The sequence below is a fragment of the Dunckerocampus dactyliophorus genome, chromosome 2 (assembly GCF_027744805.1).
Source record: "Dunckerocampus dactyliophorus isolate RoL2022-P2 chromosome 2, RoL_Ddac_1.1, whole genome shotgun sequence".
Taxonomy (NCBI): Eukaryota; Metazoa; Chordata; class Actinopteri; order Syngnathiformes; family Syngnathidae; genus Dunckerocampus; species Dunckerocampus dactyliophorus.
The window spans coordinates 48,639,965-48,665,289 of NC_072820.1; the positions used below are offsets into that span (position 1 = coordinate 48,639,965).

Below are 25,325 nucleotides of genomic sequence, written 5' to 3' on the forward strand. Positions count from 1 at the left end.
TCCCCCTCAAGCTCCACAGCTTCAAATGGTGCAAAAGGAGATTCTAGTGATGGGCAACAGCAAACATCTAATCCATATGGTCCCATGTACCGTGGATGGTCAGGCTACGACTCCTCATCCAGCTCCAAAACTTCAAATGGTGTGAAAGGGGATTCTAGTGATGGGCAACAGCAAATATCTAATCCATATGGTCCCATGTACCATGGATGGTCAGACTATGACGACTCATCCAGCTCCAAAACTTCAAATGGTGTGAAAGGGGATTCTAGTGATGGGCAACAGCAAACGTCTAATCCATATGGTCACATGCGCCGTGGATGGTCAGGCCATGGCTCCTCATCCAGCTCCAAAACTTCAAATGGTGTGAAAGGGGATTCTAGTGATGGGCAACAGCAAACATCTAATCCATATGGTCCCATGTACCATGGATGGTCAGACTATGATGACTCAAGCTCCAAAACTTCAAATGGTGTGAAAGGGGATTCTAGTGATGGGCAACAGCAAACGTCCAATCCATATGGTCACATGCGCCGTGGATGGGCAGGCCATGGCTTCTCATCCAGCTCCAAAACTTCAAATGGTGTAAAAGGAGATTCTAGTGATGGGCAACAGCAAACATCTAATCCATATGGTCCCATGTACCATGGATGGTCAGACTATGACGACTCATCCAGCTCCAAAACTTCAAATGGTGTAAAAGGAGATTCTAGTGATGGGCAACAGCAAACATCTAATCCATATGGTCCCATGTACCATGGATGGTCAGACTATGACGACTCATCCAGCTCCAAAACTTCAAATGGTGTAAAAGGAGATTCTAGTGATGGGCAACAGCAAACGTCTAATCCATATGGTCACATGCGCCGTGGATGGGCAGGCCATGGCTCCTCATCCAGCTCCAAAACTTCAAATGGTGTAAAAGGAGATTCTAGTGATGGGCAACAGCAAACGTCTAATCCATATGGTCACATGCGCCGTGGATGGTCAGGCCATGGCTCCTCCAGCTCCAAAACTTCAAATGGTGTAAAAGGAGATTCTAGTGATGGGCAACAGCAAACGTCTAATCCATATGGTCACATGCGCCGTGGATGGTCAGGCCATGGCTCCTCATCCAGCTCCAAAACTTCAAATGGTGTAAAAGGAGATTCTAGTGATGGGCAACAGCAAATGTCTAATCCATATGGTCACATGCGCCGTGGATGGTCAGGCCATGGCTCCTCATCCAGCTCCAAAACTTCAAATGGCGTAAAAGGAGATTCTAGTGATGGGCAACAGCAAACGTCTAATCCATATGGTCACATGCGCCGTGGATGGTCAGGCCATGGCTCCTCATCCAGCTCCAAAACTTCAAATGGTGTAAAAGGAGATTCTAGTGATGGGCAACAGCAAACGTCTAATCCATATGGTCACATGCGCCGTGGATGGTCAGGCCATGGCTCCTCATCCAGCTCCAAAACTTCAAATGGCGTAAAAGGAGATTCTAGTGATGGGCAACAGCAAACGTCTAATCCATATGGTCACATGCGCCGTGGATGGTCAGGCCATGGCTCCTCATCCAGCTCCAAAACTTCAAATGGTGTAAAAGGAGATTCTAGTGATGGGCAACAGCAAACGTCTAATCCATATGGTCACATGCGCCGTGGATGGTCAGGCCATGGCTCCTCATCCAGCTCCAAAACTTCAAATGGTGCAAAAGGAGATTCTAGTGATGGGCAACAGCAAACTTCTAATCCATATGGTCACATGCGCCGTGGATGGTCAGGCCATGGCTCGTCATCCAGCTCCAAAACTTCAAATGGTGCAAAAGGAGATTCTAGTGATGGGCAACAGCAAACTTCTAATCCATATGGTCACATGCGCCGTGGATGGTCAGACTACGACGACTCATCCAGCTCCAAAACTTCAAATGGTGTGAAAGGGGATCCTAGTGATGGGCAACAGCAAACATCTAATCAGGGATTTATGCACCCAGGATGGTTAGGCCAACTACCCCCTAGCTCGTTGGACCTGACTGATGATGCTTATGGAGTGTTTTCAGCAGGCCCAGATGTGTTTGCCTTTAACCACGGTACCCGCTGGATGTCGCCTCACCAGCCCAGCTTCTATGACTATGATGAAGATGAGGAAGAAGCTTCAACATACATCCTCCAATCCAGAAACGGCTACCAGCGTGCACGACAAGAATTCACCAGAATGCATTATTCCCAGAAGGATGTTGAACCCTTTCCCAAGCCTGCAGGCTACGCAAGATCGTCTCCAAAAAGCTAACAAGGTAGGTCAATTTTTTTTTTTTTTGGGGTCATTACAATACTTGAATGTGCTAACATGTGTTCTCTTTTGCAGGGGGAAACTTGTGGTTCGGTGCCATGCTGACTAAGAATTTAATAAAAAAAAAACAAAATAACCTATTTGATCATGACTAGTCTTATTGCCAATGTCTTGTTGGAAACGTCACTGAGTTGACGGCTCAGACTTTTTAACTATGCATGGACGACTCACATGGGTTCACAGGTGTTTCTTCCATTTATTTAAAATAAAATGCAAATTGGGTCTGCCTGATTTGAGGGTTCATTGGGCACTGCTAAATGAAAGTGGCTGTCTGCATTTGTCTAAACTGCTCACTTGAGCTTTGGGATTAAGTTAAATTCAATTGCATGGTTTAATTTTGGTTGCTCAGTATTTAACCCTGTTATATTAGCACCTTGAGCTAACAGTGCCTTTTTATGCAGGCCTGGTATTATAGATGGCATTGTTTACAAACTACTGGCAATTTGACAGGTCTTTGTCTTGTGTGCAGATAATTGAAGCTCTGTGCAGCATCATGCTAATATGGAGACATGTTATGCTCCCAGCTAATCTCCGAACACGAGCCCTAAAAGCGCCGCTGATTGCTTGAGTGGACTTGTATTCCTTCTCCGCACGGTGAAGGACCTCTTGTGGACTGCAGCGCCTTTTTGTCTGAGCGCAAGCGGCCCACTTGTGCGGCAGCGGTGTCGCTCATGCAGTGCCCATCATTCCGTCCCTTCAGAGGGATGGTGTATGACGTCGATGGCACTTGAGGTTCGTTTACCGAGCGCAACACTTGGCCTCTAAATGTTTTGTAGAAACGGTAATTGTGTGGCCAAATTAATAGGAACACCTTGGCAATTGTACGCTGTGTTGGCTCTTTTTACAGTTTACCTTTGAAGTAGCCACATAAGTTTGAAGACTGAGTTGGTTCATAACAGATGAAAATGTGACAGGATTTCAAAATAAAGGCCCGGAGATAGATGCTCATGTTCCATGACAAGTTCATCTGCGTCAAGTTGCCACGGAGACAAATGTTCATTTTCCAAGTGGCTTAAGAACATCCTCTCCAGCGCTGGCATCGCTTTGCAATTTGGCTTTGTCTTGATGCAAAGCAGCCAGCGACACATGATTACGTGTGTGATGAGCCTCTCCACTCTTATGGTGATCTTGTCAGTGTTTGTAGGTGTCATTGCTGAAGGCTTTCACAGTGACCCATGTCCACAACCACACATACTAAACAGATTAGCAAGCATGGGGTGACCAAACGTCTTGTTTGCCCAGGACATGTCCTGATTTTTGTTTTAAAGTGATGTAAAAGGCTTTTTTGGATATATTTCATTGGGGCATTAAACTGAGTGACAATAAAGGTACCCCGCTGCATGTGACGTAATCCCTGAGAGTCTGCCGCTTCTTAAAAAGCAAAACCTGCACGGAGTCCATCCTCTCGACGCTTGCTGAGTTGAAATTTGCTTAACTGGTGTAAACTAGGGGACGTCATGCACAACGGCGGCACAAAATCCCCAATTCTTGTAACTTTAGAGGGCACTACTTCGCCAAAAATATTGGTTACATTCCAAAACGTATACAAGCAATTGACCACAGTTTCCTGTGTCATTCTGTTTTTCGAATCGTTTTCATGCCTGGTTTTGAATGTTTTTCCTTTGGAATTTTTTTCTGTAGATGGTATTTTGTAATAATTTTCTATCCATACAGAGGAGGCATACTTTAAATGTAAATGAAATGATCTTTGAGTAAACTCAGTGTGATTTGAGTCTCATTACCGGCTGAGTGTCCTGTTTTTCACTAAGCAGAATATGGTCACCGTATATCTAAATCATATAGACAACAAAACGTTAAATTTTTTTAGTGCTTTTAAGGAAAGCTAGATAGACCGATATTACGTGAGGACACTGCCTTCTCATTAAATTATATCTTTTTAAGTTTTTATATTTTTAAAATATTTAAGTTTTGAATTATTCTCGTGGTCAGTTGGTACAGTTATATTTTGAAAACAAAATTTGTAAAAATAAAACAAATACAGATGTATTTATTTCCTAAATGTGTTTTATAGAAAATATTGGTTCTGTGGACTTACACTGTATACGGAAGTAAAACACGGAAGTGCTGTACTGTACTGACGTCGGATGGCTTCATTTGGTTACCTGTTGCTGTCCGACCGGGTGGAGCTAATTGTCCCTTTTAAATCAGCAGCAAACAAACTTGACCGTTGTAGAAGAAAATATGGTGAAGATGATGATGGCGGCCGAATCCCCCGAGAAGTTAAAGTTAAGTAGACTCACAAAACATAACTACGGTAGCTGGAAATGAGCAATATTGTTATTCGTCTATCAATGAGAACGCTGAGATCTGTGCTAGCTAGCTACAAGTGCAACATGTAGAACACCAGGAACATGAACCCCCCAAAACCTTTTTTGTACGAAGGTATGTTTACATTTTACACATTTGACGTCGTCGTTTCTTTTTGTTGTCTTTAGTCAACTAAATTGTAGTCGGAACCAAGTACCGGTAGCCTGGCGATGTAGTTGTTGAGTTTGTCCACTAGATGGTGCAAAAGACATGGCCACCCACGGCAGTGTAGCTACAATAGAGTGTCTGTGTGGGACGTCAGTAATGCTGAGGGGACACACAGATGAGTTATGAATGTGAACGTCATGTAAATTTATTGTGACAAAGATATTTAATTAATTGAAGCCTACATTTCCCTTACTTAGCATTGATGATATCAAGCTTATTGGATGTTGTTTCCAAAGGTTAGTGATGCAAATGAAGGTGAGGTGGAGGCAGAGAAGAAACTCCTCACATAGCATCACTCTATCTGCCGGTTCTCAAAGACTTGAGCTCCTGCTGGCTGGTGGACTGAGATGCAGACGAGGACACAGCGTACTCGCCCTCGTCCCGCCCGCAGCGCAGGAGGCGGGGGATGGAGCTGAGGAGGGCTTTCCTGAACATGGAACTGGAGAAGACGTAGACAACAGGGTCCAGGGCCGAGTTGAGGAAGTTGAGGCCCAAAGACACGATGGTGAGCTGTGTAAAGGTGTAGAAGGCACCACAGTCCCACGGGCGGTACGAGCGGATGACCCACACGCCGATGGTGGTGACGGTGGTGGGAAGGAAACACACCACGAACACAACCACGATGGCCACGCATACCCGCATGGCCTTGCGCACTTTGTCGGGCTTTCCCATCTGGCGCTCCTTCAGGAAGCGGGAGATGCGCACGGAGCAGAAGAGCAGCATGGCCATGGCGATGATGAACTCCAGCACGGTCAGGATGCGGTGCATCCCCACCAGGATGATGATGCCTTGTGACGCCTCTTTGTAGGACGTGAAGAAGAAGCACTGGGTGGCGTTGCCGCTGCCCTTGATGTGATTGTAGGCCAGCATGGGGACGCGCGGGCTGACCACAAGCAGCCACACAAACATGGACAGCATTCCCGCCTGCGTTTTGCTCATGCGGTTGAAGCGGTGGTGCGGATGGACCACCTGTGAACATGCAACATGCCTGAACCTTAGTGTCAGGAACAGCAAGTATTGTTGGCTGGCAACCAATCCTGTCAATGTTCCAATTAGAGAATCCACCTGTAAACATTGGATGAGATCATCTCCCTAAAAAGAGGTTCTAAAGTAACCCAAATCTTCTCTGAAGCCACAAAAGCCCTCTACTGGTCATTAACATTATGACAACCAACATCATCTACAAGCGTTTGCTCGCTTATTGTTTATGTTTTTGCACATTTGTCACACTATATTAATATTTCATATCATCAAACTAATGTAAATATTAGTCAATGGCAACACAACTGAACACAAAATGCAGTTTTTAAATGAAACTTTTTATTATTAAGGGAGAAAAAAATCCAAACCTACATGGCCCTGTTTGAAAAAGTGATTGCCTCCCGTTAAAACATAACTTAATTGTGGTTTATCATACCAGAGTTTAAGTGGAAAAAGTTATAAAGCCATTTCTAAAGCTTTGGGACTCCAGCGAACCACAGTGAGAGCCATTATCCACAGATGTTGAAAACATGGAACAGTAGTGAACCTTCCCAGGAGTGACCGGCCAACCAAAATGACCCCAAGAGCGCTGCGACAACTCATCCAAGAGGTCACAAAAGACCCCACAACAACATCCAAAGAACTGCAGGTCTCACTTGCCTCAGTTAAGGTCAGTGTTCATGACTCCACCATAAGAAAGACACTGGGCAAAAACAGCCTGCATGGCAGAGTTCCAAGACCAAAACCACTGCTGAACAAAAAACACATTAAGGCTCGTCTCAATTTTGCCAGAAAACATCTTGATGATCCCCAAGACCTAATACTTTGTAGTCTGACGAGATAAAAGTTTAACTTTTTGGAAGGTGTGCGTCCCATTACATATTGTGTAAAAGTTATGCCACATTTCAGAAAAAGAACATCATACCAACAGTAAAATATGGTGGTTGTAGTGTGATGGTGTGGTGTTTTTTTGCTGCTTGAGGATTTGGAAGACTTGATGTGATAAATGGAAGCATTAATTCTGCTGAAGCAGAATGTCCGGCCATCTGTCAGTGACCTCAAGCTGAAAGCAACTTGGGTTCTGCAGCAGGACAATGATCCAAAACACACCAGCAAGTCCACCTCTGAATGGCTGAAGAAAAACTAAATGAAGACTTTGGAGTGGCCTAGTCCAAGTCCTGACCTGAATCCTATTGAGATGCTGTGGCATGACCTTAAAAAGGCGCTTCATGCTGGAAAACCCTCCAATGTGGCTGAATGACAACAATTCTACAAAGATGAGTGGACCAAAATTCCTCCCCAGTGCTGTAAGAGACTCATTGCAAGTTATGACAAACGCTTGATTGCAGTTGTTGCTGCTAAGGGGGGCCCAACCAGCTATTAGGTTTAGGGGGCAATCACTTTTCCACACGGGGCCATGTAGCTTTGGATTTGTTTTTCTCCCTTAATAATAAAGGGTAAAAACTGCATTTTGTGTTCAGTTGTGTTGTCATTGACTAATATTTACATTTATTTCATGATCTGAAACATTAAGTGTGACAAACATGCAAAAAATAAGAAGTCAGGAAGTGGACAAACACTTTCACACCACTGTATGCTGTGTCTCAAATGGAATACTGCCATCAGTTTCATTTACTTGTTGCTTCTTTTCTCTTCTCTTCTTTCTATTACTGGCTTGTGTGTAACCCCTGCTTCAATCGAGGCAAAGATGCTTTGGGTTGCTTTGGGTCTCCTTTTGCTACGTAGCCAAGAAGGTTGCAAACGTCAGTAAATGTGACATCCGGGCACTTGTCAGCGTGAATGCACTTATGCACTCAAAAGTGTAAGTCCACTGTTGCGCCGATTGAGACACAGCATAACACTTATACTTAACGTAACACACATAGACAATACATAACATAGACATTTGTGATGGTGTTACAGATGTACAGTAATCCCTCGTTTATCGCAGTTAATGGTTTCCAGACCCGACCGTGAAAAGTGAATTTCCGCAAAGTAGGATTCAATATTAATAAATGGAATATTTTTGTAGTTAGAGCATAGAAAACCTGTTTATGGCCTTCTAAATATGGTTTTTAACATTATTAGAGCCCTCTAGACATGAAATAACACTTCTATACTGTGTTTATACACGTATTACCTAATATAGTAGACAGGATAAGCAATATTAAGATATAATAATGTCACCGTTGGCATTGGGAAAGCTCCTTGTAGCATCTCAAACGTAATGTGGGTCCCATCACATGGCATTAAAAAAAAAAAAGTTGGAGTCAGCTTATCACCGATCCTCACTATGACTTTTGTCACTTGATATATTCATGCCAGTCTGACATGCATCTGCCATATGTAGACGTACACCCCCACAGTACTGCTAGCTTTGTTTACATCACATTGCGCAACCGCTTGTACACAGGCTACTTCTTCTTGTTCTTCTTGTTTTTAATGGTGGTTGGCAAGCAACTTGTGGTCTGTATTACCCACACCTTCTGGTAAGGAGTGTGGATTGAGACGCTGAAGAAAAAAAAAAAACACAAAAAGAGGAAATAAAATAATAATGGAAAAACTAAATCCTTTTATCTAACCCAGTTTTCCAGAAAGGGATAGTTGGGATTTTTTGACAGTATGACATCCCCATCAGCAGTATACTACATCAACAGTGACTTACCCCCTCCCCTGTCACTACACAATACGTACCCGGAACACAATCGGTTCAACTGGGTTCAACACATGTGCAGAAAGCGTCTACTTATTTTTCGGCAGTCACATGTTAGGCATGTGTCATCTACGCCATCCTACGCCAATCTATTTTACGGCAGCGAGCAATATATGCCTCCCCCCACTCCAAAAAATACACATAGAAGCATTTGCTAGATATGTTTGGATGGATGGTATTATTCCGTTTAGAAAAGAAAACTTCAGCTGAATCCTCTAGATCAGGGATGTCCGAAGTGTGGCCCAGGGCTGTTTTTTTATTGGCCCGCGGCACATTGTAAAAATATTACTTCACAAGAAAACTGAAAAAAAAACAAAAAACAGCAAAAATGACAAATTCAGCTGTAATTTTACAAGAATAAACTCAAAATATTACAAGAAAAAAGTTGGAATCTAACAAGAGAAGGTCGTAATTTTATAAGAATAATGTAATATTGTGAGGAAAAATAACATAATTTTACTGTCATAAAGTTGAATATCTGAAACAAACCAACCACCGAGTAAAGTTGTCATTTTTTAGGTTGTGGAAAAAGTTACAGTGTCATGAAAATAAAGCCAAAATATTATGGGAATAAAATCATAATTACAAAAAGAAAGTTGAAATAGTAAAACAGCTGAAAATTTACAAGAATAAAGTCCAAATATTAAGAAAAAAATGTTGTATTCTTATGAGAAAAAATCGCGCGATTTTATGATTTTACAATTATGAGGAAAAAATGTCACTTTAGTAGCATAGAGGTTAAATATTAAAGACAAAATACATTATTTTGCAAAAAAAAAAGGATCAGAAACAAACAAAAAAATATAAAGATGTAATTTTTGGAAAATTAGGTTGGGGAAAAGTTAGACTGTTATGGAAAGAAAGTCATAATATTATGAGAAGAAAATTTACAAATATTATTTAGAAAGAAAGTAAGAAATGTTTGGGAAAAAGAGGAGAAATGGTTGGAAAAAACAAGCAAAGTTCATACTAATAATTCACTTTATTTTTTGTTTTACAAAATATCAAAATGGCCCTTGCATCCTTTCATTTTGGAAAAAGTTTGGACACCACTGCTCTAGATTAATCCATCATTGCACTCTGCTTATGGTTGTTTACACTGAAATATTGCAGACGTTTACGTCTGCGCTATGTGCATTGCATAAGTTTTTACATCGCTCAGTCTTGGTGGATGTCATAAGACAATAAAAAAAATCTGCATGCTAACGAAGTCGCTCATAAAATAACCTCCCACTATATTCCATATATGAAGTATGGTTGTTGACCATTTATGTTCATACATTAAAAAAAAGAATAACTACTGCAGCACGTGACGTCGCAGAAGTGCTGTCGTAAAAATTTGCTAAAGGAGGAAGTGACGTATTCTTCACACATGCGCAGCACCGATTGTGTTCCGGGTACGTAGTGCGTAGTGACACCCCCCGATCGGTCCCGCGAGTCTAGTTCTGGTCGGATTTCCATGACGAGGAACGTAGTTCTGCTTAGTTGCTAGGTCATTTAATAAAGAGTTTGGCTTCTCAAAGCAATATGCGTTCAAAAGTGTGCAGTAATACATTTGCAGCATAAAAATGCCTACTCGAAAAAAATCCAACCTCACAAATCGCTCGCCGTTATATTTGTCTCCTACCGTGTCCTTGCGCACTGTCGCTTCTCCATTCTAGTGCATGTGACAAAGACGCTCGCGTCTTCTTCTGCAACGGAGCGCCGTGTTGTTTACGTGTGTGTTCCACAGCGGGAGAAGACGCAAGTGGGGGGGAGGGGTAAGTCACTGTTGATGTAGTACACTGCTGATGGGGATGTCACAATTTCATGTAAAAAAAATCCAAACTATCCCTCTAAGAACTTCGTATTTTTCTGGAACCTACATGCTTTGAATCTAACTGCAGAATATCCTCAACTACCTTCCTAATATTTTTTTCCTTTCTTTGCTTCCTCAGTTTTTCTTTCATTATTATATTTACTACCGTACCGTTAATACATGTTCAACGTTATCTATTTCATTACAATATTCACACAAGCCTGTGATGTGTTTTCCTATCAGTTTTAGCGAGCTATTTAAATATGTATGCCCAAACCTCATTCTCGTAGTCGTCTTCTTCTTTCCTATTTGTACTATTTTCACTTCTTAATTGCTACATATTGCTGAACTTTATAATACTGTCTTACCATTTGGTTCTCTAGTCCAGACATTCTTAACCACGCTTGGGCCGTCAGCGCCACCTAGAGGGCCGCATGCTGTTAGGCTGTACATTAGGCTGTTATCTGTGAGACACTCAGTTGCAATACAGCCTCCCACCACTGGTGGCGGTAATACATCAGTCACTTGTTAGGGACACTTGAGGGCAGAAGAAGACTCTCAACTAGCAGCTAAGTGATGGAGAAGTTTTTAAAAAGAAAAAATAAAGATGAAAGTCAAGATCAAACATCTGACGCTCGTAGGAAAGCCGGTGAAAGAAAATGGACTACAGATGCAAAAAAGGTCTGTTAGCAACTCCAGATGAAAGCCAGCCACCTGGTAGGCTGACCTTCCCACTTTCTAACGACACTGTGAGTCATCGAATTGCGGACATGGCCTCAGACATACAAGGTTGATAAGGGTTTGAGTTGTTAATTGCAAGTGGATTTGATTCATTAGTCCATTAGAAATTAAACCAACAACAAGATCAATTGAATGTGTTAATATTTTATTGGGCCCCAGGCCACAGTGTACAGGAAGAGTTGGTCACCAAGGTCAAAAAGGTTGAGAACCCTCGTTCTAGTCTACTTATCCTGCCACTTTTTCTTAATTTCATTCTTAACTATACTTGGAACTTCTTCTTTACTATAACTTATTTCCATATTTATTTCTGCTTTATATATTGCACACTTTGCATATCTAGCTGCTCATTCATTTCCTAGAATGCCTACTGTATGTGAGCCGGCACCCAAATAAATGTAACAATAATCCCTATCTTCTTTAATCGAAACATTGACTGAACTAACTCAAATATTGGATCCTGTCTTGAGTCTGAAAAAACATGAATCTGAACATACGGCAGCATTCTTTGTCTTACTTTCTTCAATCCAATTAATTGCTAGATGAATTGCAATCAATTCCCCTGTAGATCGTCACTAATTCTTTGATTTATGGCAACCTTGAGTTGTGGAATAACTGCTGCGGCTCCTACTTTATGATTTCCTATTTTAGATGCATCTGCATGTATTGCTACAGAACCCGAGTACTTTTCCTTAATAATTCGTTCAAATTGACTTACTTTTTGACCTTTCACTTTGCATAAGTTGAATATCGACCTCAGGGTTTTCATAGATCCAATATGGAATGCCTGGAATTGGAACTCTTTGGCTAATTGTAATTTTTCCGATATTAACTTTCTTGACTATATCACTCTTAATCATTTTCCTTTCTTTTTCTTGACAATTTAGCAACACTTTCTGGGTTGGATGTGCTTTCTTGTAGCCTTTTAAGTTTGCCCAGTATATCGCCGCCAGCTGCATTCTCCTCATTTGCAATGGAATTTCATTCATTTCTTGCAGAGCAGCAACCGGGGTTGTCTTCGTGCCTCCACGACACAGTCTTAATGCTTGATACTGTATTCTATCTAGTAATGATTTCATATACAGCCATAATCGATAACAGACCTAATGAATCCAATACATTTCTCTCAATACCATTCTACTGGCCCCCCACTCTCTGCCCTCAAAGCCCTCATTATATTTAGTACCTTTTTACTGTACCTTTTTTCGACGATTTGACTAACATGCATTGACCGGTTTACCCGTTTATCAAACCATATACCTACAGTGAATACATAAAACTATCTACCTCTTCTGTCTTTTCTTCGTATAGTTTAATCTTGAATTTTCCTTCTAGGGTAATTCATGACTTTAGTTTTCCCAACAGAGAATCTTACACCCCGCTCCATTGCCCATCCTTGTATTTCAATGACAGCTTCTTGTACTTTTGTTTCTACAAACTTTGCATTCCTACCCCTTTTCCACATGACTCCATCATCTGCAAACAATGCCACACCCACTGAACCTTCACCTCATCTATCATTACTGAAAATAATACTGGACTTACTATACTTCCTTGCAGAGTTCCGTTTTCCACTTCATATTTATCGCTGTACTCATCCTCTACTTTCACTATTATTTTCGTATTTGTTAAAAAGTCCACCTTAGACATACTTAATTGTATCAATAATCCTTGTTTCCACAACATATGATGGTTTTTATATGTCAAAAAACACTGTAAAACTGTGTAAACACTTTTTCTTAATTTGTCCTGCCCTAATTTCTTCTTCCAAACAAATTGCAGGGTCATTTGTATTTTTATCTTTCCGAAATCCACCTTGGTAACTTTTTAATGCTTCCTTTGATTCCAAATGATGAACCAGTCTTTTGTTTATCATTGTTTCCATTATTTTGCCTAAATTAGAGGTCAAAGCTCTTGGTCTAGAATTTCCAGCTTCTTTTGGATTTTTACCTGGTTTACACAGCGGTATTATAACTGCTTCTTTCCACTCTGTTGGTAACTTTCCTTCCTCCCATATCCTATTGTGCAAGTTTCTTTACCTATACTGCTTAAATTTGTAACCATATGATAACTCACTTGGTCTTTACCTGGGCTAGTGTTCTTTATGCGCAGGCTGCGGCATCTCTGAAGTGACACAACTGACGGCGGCAGCTTTAAACATAGCAATATACCGAGCTAACTAGTCAGCCTCCAATGAATTCATCCTAAACGTAAGAATGGGTTTGAAACTGAGTGAGGAAGACGGACAAAACAAGCAGGCAAAACCGTACCACTTCCACACAGAATAGTAGGCCATAGTCAACAACAATGATTAATTCATTAATTTTGAAAAACCGGGATAGAGTCATATTCAAACTGCGATGCAGTGAGGAACGACTGTATAGTCAGTAGTCATGTCCGTGATGGGGGCCGTAGTGCTGTAATAAGTGATGTAGACAGGAATGTAGTCGATAGTGATGAAAGGGTGTCATCTAGCATGCTACGTAGAGATGCAGGGAACCACCACACAAGTCAAGTAAAAGTAATGTTAGCAGTGAGTGAGTGAGTTCAAAGTCAACATTAAGACAGTGTCTGACCTTGAAGTATCGGTAAAAGGCCACGACGGTCATGAGGGCGATGCTGGCCGTGCGGTTGGAGAACATGAGGAAGAGGTTGATGCGGCACACGGCGTCTCCAAACACCCAGTGACCTCTGAGCAAGGCGTCGATCCTCAGAGGAAGACTGACCAGCGCCAGGAAGTCGGCAATGACCAGGTTGAAGAGGAACAGGTTGTTTGGGTTCCATGACTTGATGCGGAAGCAGAAGATCCACAGAGCCACCAGGTTCCCCAGCAGGCCCAGGATGACGTCCAGCGTGAGGACCGGCGGCAGGATGACGCCCTCCAGCTGGATGCCAACGGGGGGGCAGCCGCCGGCGGGCCCCGGGATGGTCTGGTTCTGATCCGACTCCATTCAGAATTTGGACTGACTTGAGTCTCAGTGGGGACAATGATCGACAGGCTAAAGGTTTCAAGATGCCGGAAACTTGCTGCTTCTCCTTTTCACCTTCCTGATTTGTAACACAAAGATGGAAAACATTTTCTTTCAACATCGCAAACTTCGCAAATCATCTTTCTAGAAAAAAACATTAGTCATCATTTGGAAGAGGATTATGACCTCAGCGTTTGAAAAGAATCACGTATGAACTCCTTCGGCACTGATTAAAAAGTGTCACTTCAAAATGGGAAAAGTAAACTTCCAGAGAAAAACATATAGACTTTTCCCTTTCAGAACTACAAATCTGAAACGCTTTTCAAACTAACGTGCATTCTGTCTTGGGTGCAGTGTTGATGCCTCGGCCGTGTGCTTTCACCACACGTGCGCGTCAAGCAGTTACCACACAGGAGGAAGTCCCGCAACTACACCGCCAGCCCTGCACCAGGCCAGGGTCAAAAGGTCAGACAGCTTTTCATGTAACAATATCTCATTTTGTGCTTCCATTGTATCAATGTTGTAAAACAACAATAAGCAGAATATTTTCCCCGCCTTCTTAACAGCTAAACATTAGCATTGTCAATGACAGCTCATGTCTGACTATGATATTGTAGACACCCGCATTTCGCAAGATATAACTTTGCAGCTTCACTCTATCGAAGTTTTTAAAAAAATATATTAATAAATCATCACTCTTTCTTGGTTGAATACAACCCCAAAGTATGCATATTTCATCAAATTTTGCACATATTTGGCCTAAATAAAGCATTTTCAAATAAAATACAAATATAAGGCAATCAGAAGACACATTGAAAGACATGTTGTGATGATATGTTGTATTCTACACTGGTCACTAGGTGTCAGTAATGTTACATTGATGATAAAATAGCCACTGCAGGAAGTACTGTACAGAAACAGGAAGTAAAGGAACAAAAACAAGGAATTATGTTTTATTGATGTCTTATATGTCTTATTTTTTCTTATTATGTCTACAATATTATGTAATAGAAGTGTAAAGGTGACTGTAGGGGTGTTATTTCATGTCTAGAGGGCTCTAATAATGCTAAAACCCATATTTAGATGGTTGTAAACAGGTTTTTTATGCTCTAACGATGAAAATATTCCATTTATATAAAAAGGAATCCCACTTCACGAAAATTCAGTTTTCACGGTCGGGTCTGGTACCGATTAACCAGCATTAAACGAGGGATGACACTGTCTTGTGGTTGAATACGGCCTATTATTGATAAAAAAATATGCATATTTAAGCTAATATTATGTATTTTTGGTCAAAATGAAGCACTTTCAAGCATAAAATTGGCTAATTGAACTAAAATACAAATATACCGCATTCAGAAGCCGCATTCAAAGGCATGTTGTGATGATATGTAGTGTTCTACACTGTTCACTAGGTGTCAGTAATGTCACACTGAGACAATACCTCCTGCAGGAACACGGTACGGAACACGGGGTAAAAGCAACAAAAATATGTCTTATTCATTTCATTTTTTCTTATTCTGTCTACTATATTGAGTAATAGGAGTGTAACGGTGACTATAGGGGTATTATTTCATCTCTAAAGGGCTCTAAAAATGTTAAAAACCATATTTAGAAGGTCATAAACATTTTTTTTTTCATGCTCTAACTACCCAAATATTCCCTTTAGGAATCCTATTTTGCGAAAATTCACTTATCACGGTCGGGTCTAGAACCCATTAACCAGGATAAATGAGGGATGATGATGTTTTGTGGCTGAATACAGCTTATTAGTCGAAAAATGATTATTTGAGCAAATTATGTGCCTAAATTAAGCATAAAAATTGCTAAATGAAGTAAAATACAAACATAAGGCATTCAGAAGACACATTCAAAGACATTGTGATGATATGTAGTATTCTACACTGGTCCCTAGATGTCAGTAATGTTACATTGATGAGACAATAGCCACCATAGGGAGGACGAAGTGAAAAAACCCCAACAACAACAAGTAGGTCTCCCAATTCTTTATGTATTGTTTTTTTCTAATTATGTCTACTATATTGGGTAATAGGAGTGTAAAGGTGACTATAGGGGTGTTATTTCATGTGTAGAGGGCTCTAATAATGTTAAAAATGTATTTAGAAGGTTGTAAACAGGTTTTCTGTTTCTTATATGTCTTATTTTCACTTATGACTATCGGGGTGTTATTTCATGTTTAGAGGGCTGGGCTCTTATAATGTTAAAAATGTATTTAGAAGGTTGTAAAAAGGTTTTCTGTGCTCTAACTATGAAAATATTCCATTTATAAGTAAGTAATCTGCAGGAATTCACGATAAACGAGGGATTAATGTACTGTTCTTCAAAAAAAAGCAACAAGTGACAAATATAGCAAAGGGGCCTATAGTGACTCTGACGTGAAAGCACCTTATGGCCCATACGTTATGTGTACCTCCCCCATCTAAAAACACTCACAGGCAGCTCAGTATTGTTTGTGACATTAAAAAAAGCGACACAAAGAAGCGACAGACGAAATTCATTTGTAATTCTAAACATATTGCAAATGCGTCATGGCCAATTAAGCATATTTGACGACCCAGCAGGGCCACGGATGGATTTTCCCCCCTGTGGGGAACTCTGACACAAGAAATCCACACACCACAGTCAGGTATGGTCTTTCTATCATGCATGTGAAAGTGTTACGTAAGGCCTTGTTGTTATTTATTAGCATGAGCGTGATGTAAATAGTGTGACGTAACGTGGAAGTCTTCTTCCTCTTTATCTTCAGTGTTTACGCGTACAAAACATTTCTCATAAGAGGAATACATTAAAATAATCTCCTTTAAGAAACCACCAAGCTTAAAGTTTTATTTGCTACAGAGAGTGTGTGTGTGTGTATGTGTGTGACGGACGGGTATCAGCATGGATTAGTGTGTAAAGGTGTGTGTGTGTGTCTCCCTGTCTAGGCGGATTTCCATCCCTCTCTTGTCTCCCGCTCTCACACACACCAGCCTCGTCTCATCATCGTCATCATCTTCCCCAGAGACGGGCGCCGTTTTGTCATGGCGGCGTGACTTTGGCATATGTGCCAGTGTGTGTGTGCGTGTGTGCGTGTGTGTGTGTGTGTGTGATTGGGTGCTTTTCCTCTCTTGCTCTCTCTCTCTCTCTCTCTCTTTCTCTCTCCTCTCTCTCTCTTTCACTGTGCGATGCCATTTCTACAGCAGGAAGCTGAGAGGTTCAATAGGCTGTCGCTGCTCTACTGGTAAGATCTTTCCTTCCTTCCTTACTCCCTACATCCTTCCTTCCTCCCTCGGAGGAGGGTCTCCTGGAGGTGTGTTGTTGTTCTGTTGTGGTCCTCCATCTTTACACGACATGACAAAGCAATACTTTGACTACTTGATGGCTTGTTTGAATGATTGAATACTGGACGGTTTGACGCGATATGACGTCCTCCTGTGCATTGAGCTCACATAAAAGTGTTTAAAAAGTCTTTAACAACTTTGGATGGAACATTATTTCCTGACACGTCAGTATTGGCACTCAACCCACTTTTAAAGAAGTGTCTGCAGCACATAGAAGGTGTTGTGTTTGTGTTGAGGCTCGGCTCAGTGTGTCTGCTGCGTGATGTTAATCGGTGACGGCAGGTAATGCAGATTATCGGGAATTAAGCGATCACTTTAATTGCTCCCTTGTGTCCCAACACTCGGCTCGGCGGCTCGTTTGTGTGCCGCCAGGTCACTAAAGACCACATGCTCCTTTGCGAACCGTTTATTTGACCCTTAAGTGACCAAAATTGTAATATCACCAATAAGATTCATGTAAATTTAGTTGTTATCAGCAATTGTTGGCATGTAGCTAACTGTTGTCGTGTCAGCATTAGCTTAGAGCAGGGGTGTTTTCCAGCGAGGGCCACATAGTGGAAAATGAAAGGATGCAACTTTGCCACTATGACATTTTGTAAAGCAACACTTGTAGATTTGCGAGAAATGGTATATGTTTCAAGAAAAAACTGCATCTCTGTGATATAGGTGAAAAAGCCTAGTACAGTATTAGCATCAACTTCACTCTTTGCTGGGGTTTTTTTTCAAATATTTCAACTTTTTTCTTAAATCATCTTAGCAGGTTTTCTTTTTGTAATATTACGACTTCACTGCAAAATATTTGGACTTTATTCCCTTAATATTATAACTTTTTCCCCAACCTAATTTTCCAATAATTACAACTTTATTTTGTTTGTTTCTCACATTATTTTGGCTTTTTGAAAAATAACGTATTTTTTTCTTTAATATTTCAACTCTGTGCTGAAAAAATGAGTAAATAAGTTTATTGTCATCAAATTGTGACTTTTTTCTTAATATTTTGACTTTATTGTCGTAAAATTACAGCTATGTTTTCCATTTCTGCTATTGTTTATTTTTCCAACTATTTCAACTTTTTCCTGTAAATATTTATTACTTCATTCCCAGAATATTTTTACTTTATTCTCATAACATTATACCTTTTTCCGCAGCCTGATTTTCCAAAAGTTGCAACTTTATTCAAAAGTTTTGTTTGTTCTTCATAATATTACATCTTTTTTTTTTTAAGTATTTTTCTTTAATATTTCAACTTCACTCTGCTAAAATGATGTTATTTTTCTGACTTTTTCTCATTAGATTACAACTTTTTCTTTTAATATTTTGACTATATTCTAGTAAAATTACTGCTGATTTTTCCATGTTTGCTGTTTTTTTAGTTTTCTAGTTCAATTATATATATATAATTGCGGGAATTCAAACTTCACAAATATCTTATATTTAAAGATACAAGCATAGACAAGAACGCCAGGTGCATTCGTGGACATTGGGTCATTACACAATCATCATTGTTGTTTTGCCTAGGCAAAGACCCACGACCAGCCGAAAACGGCTCCACGACACATTTTTGGGTTGTGACCCACTAGTTGAGAATCACTGCTCTCGATGACATCGTCGTCTAATTTGCATAACTGGCCGTGACGCATGTGCATGTCAGTTTGATGGACGCTGTGGGAGGCAAAAAGTAAAAACCATGCAAAGCAGAACAAATGTGTTTAGAAATCCAAATGAACTTTCTTCTTTTGTGTTTTTTATGTCACAAGCCAGACGGAGCCACCTGTGAGTGCAGAAGCGCGACACTTGCTTTCACGTATCTGGTGCAAAAGTCGCCAGATATGTCGCGAGTCGCGTTTTTTAGCGACAAAGTGGCTAAGTTGGCAACACCGATCCCTCTTGCTACGTCTTTTTATTTTATTTTATTCAGACCATGAGGTACGTTACTATCAAGGGAAAATCTGCTGCTCACTCCATTGAGAATAGAGTAATGAGAGGTACAATTTAATAACATTTGCATACTAAGAGGATGTCTAATATCTCGTACTGAAATGTTAAGATAGGAAACAACATATGCAAGAGGAGGGGTAATCTCCCCCTGCCGTGAGGGACAGAGACGGCGAAGTACAGTCTCACATGCCCAGACACCCAAGGCCAGGTGAATCGTAGGGAGGACGGGGAAAGCTACTAATAAAGCACATTGTATCCATTAAAAGTGCTAATATGACAAATAAACATTTACAATGACATCTACTGTATGGAGTTGGAAGGACAAGCTCCATTCATAGACAGTCCCGTTATAACGTGTCTATGAGCGAGAGCAAGCAGGTAGTGCCAAATCTACGTGTGGTGAAACACTGCCATTTGACATCAACTGTGTGTGTCTAGTTTTTAAAAACAGTTAGCACGTGTCGCTGGGGTTGTTTGGGGGCTGCGTGAGGGAGGAGGAGACAATGACAATGTGATGTGTGATTTCATTTGATGATTTACACGCACACGCACACACACAGTATGAGAGGCTTTAGGCGGCACAGAAGGCAGGCTGTTCTGTTCTGAAAGTGACTTTTTTTCCTCAGGACCATCATGGGCCCACACGGCATCAGCCGAGCCGTCCACAGGCTGGAGTTCTGCGACTGTAAGCGCGGCCTCGGTGAGCTCCTCACCCGCCATCGGCGCACTCCTCTCCTTGGCTCCCCTGAGGTCACAAGGTCTTGTGTTTGCGTGCGCTGTGCAGGTGTGAAGGTGATCGGAGGCTACAGGGAAGTGACAGGAGAGGACTTTGGCATCTACATAAAGAGAGTCGTAGCGGGAGGACTGGCCGCCCTCGACGGTTGCTGTCTACTGGTGGCTTTTCTGTGTTGTCACCTTACTCTTCATCCCTTCCTCACTGCGTCGTCTCGCTGTGTGTTCCAGGTCGGCTTAAGTCAGGTGACCTGATTCTGGATGTCAATAACATCAGTCTGATCGGGGTCACCAATGAGAGGTGACTGACACACTTGCTATAAATAGAAATACTTTACAGCACATGGTATAGCTCTCCTGTTGCCACGGCAACACCCCTCCTCTACTGCTACGCTTAGCTACCAGGTGTACACCTGTCATGTATCAATATGTATCACAGGTGTGCTTGTACATCTGTGTAGGGATGTCCCATTTTATCAGCCAATGTCAGCATAAATCTGACATATCGGGTTATATTGGTATCCTTTCTTTCTGCTATATAAAAAGAAAATAGTAATATAGTCGTCCCTCGCCTTTTTGCACTTCAAATCTCTGCTTTCACGCTATCACGGCTTTTCAAAATATATGAATTAATAAGTCATGCTGTTTCGTGGCAGACTACGGCCTATTATCAATAAAAGATATGCACATTTTAGCTAATTTTATTTATTTTTGGCCTAAATTGTGCATGTCAGTGCATAGATATTGCTAAATGAATTGAAATGCAACTATAAGGCATTCACAGACATGATGATGATATGTAAGATTCTACACTGGTCACTAGGTGTCAGTAATGTTACATTGATGAGACAATAGCCAACGCAGGAAGTATGGTACAGAACAGGAAGTAAAGAAGGAACAACAAGGAATTATGTTTCAGAATGTGTCATAGGTGTGGTTGTACATACAGTGATGTGAAAAAGTGTTTTTCCCCTTCCTGATTTATTATTTTTTGTTTGCCACACATAAATGCTTCAGGTCATCAAACAAATGTAAATATTAGTCAATGACAACACAACTGAACAAAAAAATGTGTTTTTAAATGAAAGCTTTTATTAGTAGCAGCAACAACTGCAGTCAAGTGTTTGTGATAACTTGCAATGAGTCTCTTACAGCGCTGTGGAGGAATTTTGCAGAATTGTTGTCATTCCGCCACATTGGAGGATTTTCCAGCATCTTTTTTTTTTAAGGTCTTGCCACAGCATCTCAATAGGATTCAGGTCAGGACTTGGACTAGGCCACTCCAAAGTCTTGTTTTTCTTCAGCCATTCAGAGGTGGACTTGCTGGTGTGTTTTGGATCGTTGTCCTGCTGCAGAACTCAAGTTGGTTTCAGCTTGAGGTCACCAACAGATGGCCGGACATTCTGCTTCATCAGAATTCATGCTTCCATTTATCACAGCAAGTCTTCCAGGTCCTGAAGCAGCAAAGCAACCCTAGACCATCACACTACCACCACCAGATTTTACTGTTGCTATGATGTTCTTTTTCTGAAATGTGGCGTTACTTTTATGCCAGATGTAATGGGACACACACCTTCCAAAAAGTTCAACTTTTGTCTCGTCAGACCATAGAGTATTTTCCCAAAGGTCTTGGGGATCATCAAGATGTTTTCTGGCAAAATTGAGATGAGCCTTAATGTTCTTTTTGTTCAGCAGTGGTTTTGGTCTTGGAACTTTTGCCCAGTGTCTTTCTTATGGTGGAGTCATGAACACTGACCTTAACTGAGGCAAGTGAGACCTGCAGTTCTTTGGATGTTGTCGTGGGGCCTTTTGTGACCTCTTGGATCAGTCGTGGGTGTGCTCTTGTGTGGTCATTTTGGTTGGTCGGCCACTTCGCTGGAGTCCCAAAGCTTTAGAAATGGCTTTATAACTTTTTCCAGACTGATAGTGGTGTGTTGTCATTGACTAATATGTAAATTTGTTTGACGATCTGAAACATTTAACTGTGACAAACAGGCAAAAAATTAGAAATCAGGAAGGGGACAAACACTTTTTCGCACCACTGTATGTGCTTTGGCTGATTAGTCCGAGGTCGGGATGATGTACGAAATATCGGATCATATTAGGATTGGTTTTCCTGACGATATTAAAAATAAAATAATACAATCATCCCTCGCCAATTTACGCTTAAATTTTCGCAGCTTAAGCACAGTTTTCAAAAATATATTAATGAATAAAACATTGCTCTTTCATGGTTGACTACGGCCTATTTGTCAAAAAATGTGCATATTTTTAATGACATTTTACGCATTTTTGGTAATGGTTTAATGGTAATGGTTTAGTTTATTGTAACATGCATATGAGTTACATTGGAATACATCACATAATGCAAGTCGCAGTTCCACACGTCCAAAAGGAGTAAGGAGAAGCGAAGTTTATTTAATCCTACCCCCCATTCATTTCACATCAATTGCAATACACTTTTTAGACTAAATGAAGCATTTTCATGCATTAAAAAATGGCTAAATAAAGTACAATACAAATATAAGGCATTCAGAAGACTCATTCAAAGACACGTTGTGATGATATGTAGTATTTGACACAGATCACTAGGTGTCAGTAATGTTACATTGATGAGACAAAAGGAAGTACGATATGGAACATGAAGTAAAAAAGTACATTTTTTGTAAATAATGTCTTATTTCTGTCTTATTTTCTCTTATGTCTACTATATTGGATGATAGGAGTGTAAAGGTGACTTTTGGGGTGTTACTTCATGTCTCGAGGTCTCCTAATAATGTGAAAATGTGTATTTAGAAGGTCGTAAACAGGTTTTCTATGCTCTAACTATCCAAATAGTCCATCTATAAATAAGGAATCCCACTTTGCGGAAAGTCATTTGTCACGGTCGGGTCTGGAACCGATTAAACGTGACAAAGGAGGGATGACCCTCGTACTACGCACTAGCACTTATTGCTACGAAGCAGTCACCACTGCACGCATTTTCCAGCTACCGTAAAGAAACTGCACACCAGCCCTTCTTCCGCATCCATCAGAAGAAGCATAACGTGTTCATTAGTTTGAGGGAAGAGCTGCTGCTGATATCGGTATCGGTAATAAATGGTGCTGGGCAATATTGTTTATCAGTTCAAAAGCCAATATCGCCTCACTAGTCATATGTTGTTTGTCTGCAGGGCGGTGGAGATCCTGAGGACGGCGTCCCTGTCCAATCACATGTCTCTGCTGGTTGCCAGGGACAACGAGTCCAGGTAAATACATGGTTGAAAGTAGTGTTTGTGTTTTTGTGCTTCCTGTGTCATGTAAACAAGGATCCTGTGACATCAACAAAGTCAGGGCAATTGAAGGTCATGCGTCAGTGTGTTTTTTGAGCGTCAACTGAGGTGATATCCTGAAGCGACTCGACACTCTGCTGTCCTCTGTGCTTTTCCGCATCGGACCGCTTCGTCAGCCCAAACGCTCTCTGACACAACAGGGACGCCGCCACAGTCGCCTGTCCAAGGGCTCTGTGACCCGTAGGGGGGCGGGGCCCGGCCCAGCACAAGCTGACCTCTCAAGTGTGTGCGGTCGTGACTTTTGTTTCTGGATGCAGAGTGACGATGAACACCAGGATAAGGAAATAAAACCTGATGCTATTTGGAGGAAACGGCAACAAAGATGCTAAAGGATACCCGCATTGTTGTGTTCTTGTCTGGGTCTGGTCTCACTGATCCACTGTGACATGTCAGATCAGGCTGATTGTGTGTCCATGTGAGGGGGATATCCACCTGATGCCCTAAGAGCATGCAACGCAAATGTCACGCTAATGCTAATGCTAACCTGAGGGGGCTCAAGTTCAGTGGCGGCGGATCCGACGTGCATGGATGAGGCCCAGCGTTCCATCATCTCCATCGTGTCCTGACGTTGTCTCGCGTGTCCTTCAGGCGGGAGTTTGTGGAGCTGATGGAGAAGTACGGCTCCAGTCCTTCTGCATCTTCAGGCCGCATCTCTCCAACTCCAGCAGGTGAAACGCAAGCAGCAGCACCTACCAGTGGACACCTTCAACTGAGACTCAAGCCGGTCTTGTGTCCGTACAGGGAAGCCGATGGACACCGCGGCCTCCTCTTCCTCCTCCTCCAGGTCTGAGAGCCCCCAGCTCCTTAGTCCCAAAGAGGGGGTCACCACCTACAGCCAAGCCCCCTCTTACACGCCCACACTGGCCTTCAGGTGGGTCCAAAAGACTCCCCGAGTAGACAGAAACCACCTTCTTGGTCTTGTTAGGATTTGGTGGCTTAGGATGAGTATAAAAACTACAGCTTTTAATTATGCAGCCTGAACGAAGACATCTCATCCTAAACGTGTGCAAAGAGCAGATAGAGAGGAAGAGGAGGAGAGTGTAGACAGTTGATGGGATTGGTAGTGAAGTCTCTCTCTCGCTCTTCCTGCAGCGACAGCGTCATCCAGTTGATATGCATCGCTAAGGGAAGCGGACTGGGCCTCATCATCAAGGGCGGCGCCAACCGTGCCGAAGGCCCCATGGTGTTCATCCAGGAAATAGTGGCAGGGGGAGACTGCCAGAAGGTCAGCCGGCATCTCAGCTCCGAACAGTTTGACTCTTGGATTGTTTCTCTGACGCCTTTTCATCACATTGATAGCCCTTGCATGTCCGCCATGTTTGTAATGTCCTAAATGACCCTAAATGTTTGCATGCGTCCGAGTGCGTCAGTGGACATCGAAGCGATTTGTCATGTTTGTGTGTTTAAGGACGGCAGGCTGCAGGTTGGAGACCAGCTGGTGTCCATCAACAAGGAGTCTCTCATTGGAGTGACGTACGAGGAGGCCAGGAGCATCCTCACACGCACCAGACTCAGGTCCAGCACACCTGGGAACGTCTTCAGTGTACCCGATAGGCCGTGTTTACTTCACCAATAACACAAAAACACACAGATTACAAAACAATTCAATATTCCCTCGCAACCGTGATAAATGACTTTCCACAAAGCAGGATTTTGTATTATCAATTGAATATGTTCGTAGTTAAAGCATTGAAAACCTGTTCACGGCCTTCTAAATATGGTTTTTAACATTATTAGAGCCCTCTAGACATGAAATAACACCCCTATAGTCACCTTTACACTTCTATTATCCAATATAGTAGACCAGGGGGTGTCCAAACTTTTTTCAGCGAGGGCCACATAGTGAAAAATGGAAGAATGCAACTTTGCCACTGATATTTTGTAAAGCAACACATGTAGATATGCTAACAAGTTATATATGTTTCAAAGAAAAAAATGACAACTTTATTTAGCTTTGTT

The 25,325-nt window shown here is 41.6% G+C and overlaps 2 protein-coding genes across 5 annotated transcripts in view; one reads left to right on the forward strand and one right to left on the reverse strand.

Annotated features, from left to right (window-relative positions):
* Positions 1-4,430: 4,430 nt before the first annotated feature.
* The window catches only part of stxbp4 (syntaxin binding protein 4), a 51,024-nt gene continuing 30,129 nt past the window's right edge, over positions 4,431-25,325 (forward strand). For 2 of the 4 annotated variants that reach the window (XM_054765216.1, XM_054765241.1), the window contains exons 1-10: positions 4,431-4,574; positions 14,378-14,488; positions 19,929-20,002; positions 20,087-20,182; positions 20,266-20,335; positions 23,208-23,282; positions 23,955-24,034; positions 24,108-24,237; positions 24,459-24,591; positions 24,775-24,881. In XM_054765216.1, the coding sequence (XP_054621191.1) occupies positions 4,531-4,574; positions 14,378-14,488; positions 19,929-20,002; positions 20,087-20,182; positions 20,266-20,335; positions 23,208-23,282; positions 23,955-24,034; positions 24,108-24,237; positions 24,459-24,591; positions 24,775-24,881 (920 nt within the window). In that variant the 5' untranslated portion in view covers positions 4,431-4,530. Of the gene's footprint in view, positions 4,575-14,377; positions 14,489-15,789; positions 16,671-16,968; positions 17,265-19,928; positions 20,003-20,086; positions 20,183-20,265; positions 20,336-23,207; positions 23,283-23,954; positions 24,035-24,107; positions 24,238-24,458; positions 24,592-24,774; positions 24,882-25,325 lie in introns of those variants that run through there. The other 2 variants (XM_054765234.1, XM_054765225.1) reach the window with 2 other exon arrangements.
* Positions 4,940-14,022, reverse strand: hcar1-3 (hydroxycarboxylic acid receptor 1-3). Its single transcript, XM_054765279.1, is given in 2 exon segments — positions 4,940-5,793; positions 13,631-14,022. Coding segments are annotated over 2 exon segments (1,062 nt in total). The 5' UTR covers positions 14,006-14,022; the 3' UTR covers positions 4,940-5,106.